At 35.8% G+C, this 7,062-nt stretch overlaps 1 protein-coding gene across 4 annotated transcripts in view; it reads left to right on the plus strand.

The window, feature by feature from the left end:
• The first annotated feature begins 368 nt into the window (after positions 1-368).
• LOC117172418 (dipeptidyl peptidase 3) overlaps positions 369-7,062 on the plus strand; it is a 65,091-nt gene continuing 58,397 nt past the window's right edge. Inside the window, exon 1 of one of the 4 annotated variants that reach the window (XM_033360337.1) lies at positions 369-504. Coding sequence is in view for 1 of the 4 variants with exons in the window: in XM_033360335.1 (XP_033216226.1) it covers positions 783-1,000 (218 nt within the window). In the remaining 3 variants the exon portion in view is untranslated. The other 3 variants (XM_033360336.1, XM_033360335.1, XM_033360338.1) reach the window with 3 other exon arrangements.

The raw sequence follows: 7,062 nt of genomic DNA on the forward strand, positions 1-7,062 counted from the left end.
TATTTCTTCCTACATACTGATTTTTCTATAACAGTTCGTCGCACAGTGCTACCGCGTCAAACTTAAACTACGCGGTCATACTAACAAAATGGTGGAATTAAGAGGTTACGTGACTTGAACGAAACGGGGCCCTCAAGTGGCTAGACCATGTATTTATTAGATCATGAATCAGCTGACTCCCTGTTATCAAGAGGGAGAGAAATACTGATTTTACTCTCGTTTATAGGCATCCAAAACGCGCATTTTGCACCCTGAGTGTTAAAAAATAAATTTTTTTAAGTTTAAGAAAATAAAGTTTAGTCGTATGTCGTATGCAATTGCTATTATTGTCTGACCCTCGGTGTGCAGACATCTTGAAATTGCCCACCTAACCTGAAATGCTTATCATCTTTGGTTTCTCTAAAAGCTTGTTTGGTTGTGTTCGTTCTCATTTGGAACTTCAAAAGTTGGAGTCGATCTTTAATCAGTGGGTTGCCGCATTTTCTAGTATTCGATTAGTTACTGGTAACAAAATTTTTCCATTCTTTATTTAAAGAATATCTACTTTAAAATATTGGAATTCATTAATATGTAATATGATCAATTAAATGGGCTTCGGCCTATCATACCAGTTTTTGTGATTAGCCTTTGATAAGATGACCGGCTTAATATACGCACGTATGCACAATTGCTCACATGTCATGTTGACGTACAATTGCACATGGTTCATGTATGCATTCGCACAAGAGAGTTGTGAGGCTGTGAAGTAAACATCGGTGTATACTGCATGTACATAAGTGTATATGTATATATATATCTATATATGTGTGCTTCGTGTCCCATTGATCATGTTCACGTTTTACAAGACATGTTTCTTTTCCCGGCCTGCCATATTTCTAGGGCTACAAGCGATAACAGTAGATATTTCAGTCCGCTTTTTTTCAAGAAGACAATTTCAGCCGAACTGGAGTTTCAACTTGATTGCTAAGAGCAATATTCAGATTTTGCAGTATTATTTTAGGTGGGTGTCCTCTTGAATTACCCGTTTCGTATGAGGTATACATTTTTGTTGTCTATTTTATTCACGAAGTAGATGTGACAAAGTAGTGATGGGCGCTAATCGGCCTAAACGCAGTATTACCTGACCATTATACCTCACAGTATAATGTGTGGTCATAACTATAACAGTTGGTAAAGCGTGGTCAAATCTACTTAATGAAAGTTAAAAAAAAAAAACAGAAAAAGTGGTTGACGTTTTATGGTTTATTAAAGAGTTTTTGCAAAGAGTGTTCGGGTTCGAAGATTTTAAATATGAATATGAAAAGATGAGCATAGCCAACGAAAATTTTGACAATTTGCGGGAGTTTCGAGAATAGCGAAATTTATATTTGTATAAATTGACCAATGGCAATGAAAAACCGTAAAATGTATTTGAAAATCTTTTCAAATGATGTACAAAGTTCTTCAAAATAGCATAATGTACGCGATAAACCTGTCCAACTAAAATGGCGGATTCCAATATGGCCGTGACACTGTTTGTCACACAAACCGTTCTAACCGTGTGGAATTAGTGCGGGATCATTGTTTTTCAATGTTAACGAGAGTTTTTTTTAACGGTAAACACAATTATGGTTACCAAATGTTGTGTAGTGAAGTGTTCCAAACGTGCCGATAGAGATGTTGGGACGATTTTTTACTGTCTTCGGGCTGTAGTTACAGTGAAAAATAGAAAATACCAGACGCATATTTAACACTTTAAGGGCATGTGATACTTACAGTTTCCCCGGCTTTTTTCTCAAGAGAATGAAAATTTTTAAAAACTGAATTCGGAGATGCTATAAAATATAACGGATGTCCCTGGACTCTTTTTTGACGCATATAATAACAAAAAAAATTATTGTGCTAAATAAAAATGTTATGCATATGCATTATTTTGAGGTTACGTCGTTTTTCATCTCTGCCTTTCCGATAATCTGGAAATTATTTATGAAATAAACTTTTTTAATTGCCTGCAAACAAGGTTAGTTCCGGGAGACTAGTAACTATGTTTATTTGTTATTCCAAAGTTTTTTGGCAAAAATTTTGTGTAGTTTGGAAGCAACGCTCGGGTGAATTGTAACACACATAACCTCGAAGTATGCACGCACGTTGTTAGCAATATCAACAATTTTTTGATAAAAAAACACAAAAAAAGTTTGTGGGGACGTTCGTTAGCATGTTCGCTATCATTTCTCAGATTTTTAAGGCAAAATATTTCTTATCCTAGGAAAAAAGCCGGGGGAATCTAACACTGAAAAAATCGATACTATTTCCTAAGCGCTATGCAAATTAGTCACATTTTGCTAAATTAAATTTTATTTTAATTAATTCACAAAAATGTGTGGGGACGTCCGCTGGCATGTTCGCTATCATTTCCCAAATTTTTAAGACAAAAATTTATTATTCTAGAAAAAAGGCGGGGGAACCTAAAACTGATAAAATCGACAATTTTCTAAGTATCACATGCCTTTAAACATTTTCATAAGACCTGGTCAAGGGTACGATTTTCACACCGCTGTCCATCAATAGATAATCGTTTCTGGGCATGAAAGAATACTCAATTCTCGATCATTATAATTTATCATTAGTATACTTATATTAAAAATTAGTTTATTGATGTAAAAAAATGTTTCATTAAATTAAAAAAATTGAATAAAGAAAGACGAAAATTTTTTATCAGGTTAAAAATTAATTTTTTGCTCTCACATCAATTAGTCATAAAATTTCAATGAAACTTAGTCGGAAAATATAGTATTCTTGCTGAAATATTTTACTTACAAAAATAATGAACATTTTTTGTCAGTCTTCCAGTTAATTAAGGTTATCTACTGTAAATATTGAATGAAAATTATACAGCTTTTGCCAAAAAAGGAATTATACCCAAAGAAAATAAATAACTAATATTAAATAAACGATCACAGATTTCATTATTTTAATCTTTAAAATCCTTAGATTATTCTCTTAAAATTTGTTATACTCAACAATGTCACTATTTTGCTCCGTTTTATTAACTATTTGAAGGATTTTTGAAAGTAAAGGTTATGTGTCATTTTAATACATCCTCAACTATAATTCGTTCATCACTTACCGCTGATGAAGTGGCTTGAGTAAAATCTCAGTATTTTCTTTTGTTTCTCAGTGAAATCTCTTCATTTTAAAGCACAAACTTTATCCACGGTCTGGCCAGTGGATCCTTCAATAGGCTTCTGGTATTTTCTATTATTCACTGTAACTACAGCCTGAAGACGGTAAAAACTCGCCCGAACAAACGCCCACGTTTGGAACACTTCACTAAGCAACATTTGGTAAACACAATTGTCAAAGTGATCCCGCACTAACTCAACATGGTTAGAACGGTTTGTGTGGCAACCAGTGTCACCACCATTTTGTCTAACGTTACAATTTGTAATGGGCTATTGATACTGGCGCATGCGTACTTCAAAACATTTTTGTGAAAGCTGTGCATGCACAAATTACTAACAAACAATTATACACAAATTTGTCTGAAAACCACCATACGGGATGAAAGATATAGTGAAAAAGTATAAAAAAAAGTGCAAAATAATTTCCCTCTAGGGTTATTGCAAAAAAAAGCATGTGATGCATGTGCGTACAAGCAACTTCCCTGCCAATGAAAACTCACTGAAAAAGCTAAGAAACCACACTGGTCAGTGCCTACTCAGTGCTGTTTCTTCAGCACTACCCAATAAATCTAGTCTGTGAGGTCTTTGAAAAGGTGTGTTAGCAATGTATAATATAGTGTTAGTGAAAATCAGTGTGCCTATGCCTATGCGACTAGGTTACCAAGTAGGCCAGCTGAAAGGGATTAAAAATAAAATTTGGGAAATTTTGAAATCATCTACGAGTTTAGAAATTCAGAATCTACGGGTTTCGATTATTTCAGTTATCTAACTTTTTCTTTTGGATGTTTAAAATTGGAGTGGATATAACGTACAACATTTTTTACTTTAACTTCAAAGAAGTATATTAGTATATAAGTTATAATGATAAATATGTACAATGAGATAATTCATAATTTAAAGAAAAGTATTAATAATTTGAAGAAACTTATAAAACGTGAGTCTGTTTGATTGCGGCCAGGTACTGTGAAATACTCTGCCTACCCGGTACGTGACGAATACAATAAGAACATTATATGACCGTCCCATCACTTCTGAGTGCCGTTTAGGTGCTGAAAATCAGCACAAACAGCGACTGGAAAACGCACTGGCGGCCCAGTGCCGTTCGCCAGTGCGTTTTCAGAGCATTTCCATCGGCAGGGTTCGACAATTGTGATTGCAGCACTTGTCTTAAAATCTTCGCACACGCCGACAATCACTTATTTTGTAAGTAGCTATTTTTTGCAAAAACATGGGATTATTATTTTTAACAACAATTGTCTCTTAAACCGTGAGATATAGGTAAAAATGGATGTCATTTTTGACTTTTGAGTACCGCTTATACTACACTATAATACGATCTCCATATCATAAACTAACATTGATTTGGACCTATCGCTTATGGTTCCAGTGGAACGTTCCAAAGCGGCGGACATTTTACACCTTCCGGGAACGTTCCGAAAGTTTGCAAGGAACGTTCCGTCCTAGTAGGGTCCCCTTCGATTTTGTTTTAACTCATACACTTTATGTATATTTTTCCATGCTAAAGTTGAATCTGGATTAAAAAAGGTGTTGCTCTCTTATTAATATCGAGATTTTTTTCCTTTACAACCGTTTTTAGTGGGGTGGGGGTGTAGGGTTTGGGGGGCTTGTGCAAAAGTTTGAAAATAGGTCGGGGTACCTTCGAATTCAAAGCGATCCCAATTGGGTTCATTCACAACTCACTTTCAACGTTTTTTAGTTGGGACGTAGGGTTGGAGGAGAGGAGGGGCTTGCAGAATAGTCGAAAATGGAGGCGGGTTGCCTGCGAAATCGAAACGGCTACGACTGGCGGGCGTTAACGACTTGTAGGCGCCCTCGGCCCCTTTCGAACGATTTTTGGCAAAGTGCGTAAGGTGCGAATGCGGATGTGGGGTGGAAAAGGGATTGGGTGCCTCTGAACTCGAAATGAGCCCGATCGGTGGCATTTATGGCTCGAAGAAACCACCCACCCCTTTCCAAAGGTTTTAGGTGGGTGTGTGGGGAAAGTTGGAAAAGGATACGCGATGCCTTCCAATTCTAAACGATGCAGACTGAAGGGCCCCCAATCCCTTTATAACGGTTTTTGGTGTGAGGCAGGCGACTGTGGATTGGTGAATGGAGGATGCTTCTTTTTCATTCGCGTTAATCATACAAAAATACATCAAGTTTAAAATTTGTTGACGCAACTTACATTCACAGGAAATGAGACATCATGCTGAAAACTGAGGAAACTAAATAAAAAGCACTCAGGAGAGTTTATTTATTGGGGCTTTTCTTCACTATCGAAGGACTGAATACACTCAGTTATAGCCAAATCCCATTCCAACACAAAAATTCTTGTGGTCATTTGACATAGACTTCAGCATATGTGACCAGCTCCGAAGAAAATGTTCTAATGCCGAAGCAATCGATATTGAGGTTTTATTATGTTGAAATCTTGTACTTCAAAATTCAAGTTGTCCGAGATGGATTGATCTTAATTTTGCGAAGTTACACAGTGTTGAGCGAAGTTGTTATTTCCCGAAATTAACATGCATAATATAGATAGGGTAAGCAAATCGCCACTAGCCCAGACAGGTTACTACGTAACTTTAGCTAAACATATCAAGAGAAGCACCCTGATTATAAATATCAAGGTTAATTTTTCGAAATGTTGGTTGTCCATTGTTTACACAATTTTTCTAAAGAAATATGCTATTTGTGAGAAAAAAGATCCTGCAAGAAATTTTTGAGAAGGTTGTACCAAGACAAGGCTTTCTTCAGTTTACACTTTTTTTGGGCCTAAAATTAGGCATTTTCAAGTTCTAGTGATATAAACACACAGTAATACAAGAATCGGAATTTCAGTAAAAAAAAGGCGGTTGACTTTCAGATGTAACCAAAAGGATCATTTGCCAGTTGAAAGTCAACTGATGATTATAACATGACTTTAAGTAACGCGATTGGTTGAGAGTTAACTGCTTTATGTACGTAAAATGTACTTTATAGGTTAATTTAAGACAGAAGACTGTTGACTTGCCGTCAACGCGTGCGTGTGAAATGAAACTTATAGGTTAATTTAAGTCAGCTAATTGTTGAAATTTACCAAATTTATGTGCTATCGTTAGTTTGTTAGGAAAATGAAATTAATACATAATTAAAAATTGAATAATTTTGGGAAATAAATATTTTTTGTTAAATGTGAGCATTGAATAAATGATTCATTTATGCCTAATGTAGCAAGTTGTCTTATACTCCCAGTGAATGAGATTAATAGAAGGGAAAAAGAACCTAATGACACTAAACAAGGCACTTATATCCATTTCAAGCTACCAGGTACAGAACGTAAATCTTCAATTCTTTTTTATCACATATGTACGATTATTCTGTTCATAATCAAAATCCGTTACAGATCTGAGTACATAGTATATCAAAATAGGAAACGTTGACGAAACGACTACCATGAGCTCAGTGTTGATCGATACTATCCAGCGCTATCGACGCCATATTGGCAACTCTCAGCTGTTCTCTTGGCGCCTTTTTCTAAAATTGCCGAAATCCGTCTAAGTGTTTGCGCATCGCATTTCGCTCACGCCTTTCTACCAGCACAAATTGAATTTCAGAGCGCGCAAATGAAAATCATCCAAAACTCAACATACCTGTCAGTTAATCCTCATATTACTCGTATATCAGATAGGAGACACTGCACTTAAGATCCACTTCTGGTTGAAATTAAGTAACTTACTTACTTAATTTAATGCAAAAATGAAATTCATCTACATTTAACATTCATCATCTTGTATTACTGTGCAATTAAATTGTCACTGATACGAGGGTGGATTGATAAGTTTCCGGCCTGACCAAGAGATGGCGCCACTAGGCCTACCTTGAGGTGGCGTTCTATAGTACCATCCTTAGATAGCTT

Source organism: Belonocnema kinseyi, chromosome 5 (genome assembly GCF_010883055.1).
Source record: "Belonocnema kinseyi isolate 2016_QV_RU_SX_M_011 chromosome 5, B_treatae_v1, whole genome shotgun sequence".
NCBI classification, from domain to species: domain Eukaryota; kingdom Metazoa; phylum Arthropoda; class Insecta; order Hymenoptera; family Cynipidae; genus Belonocnema; species Belonocnema kinseyi.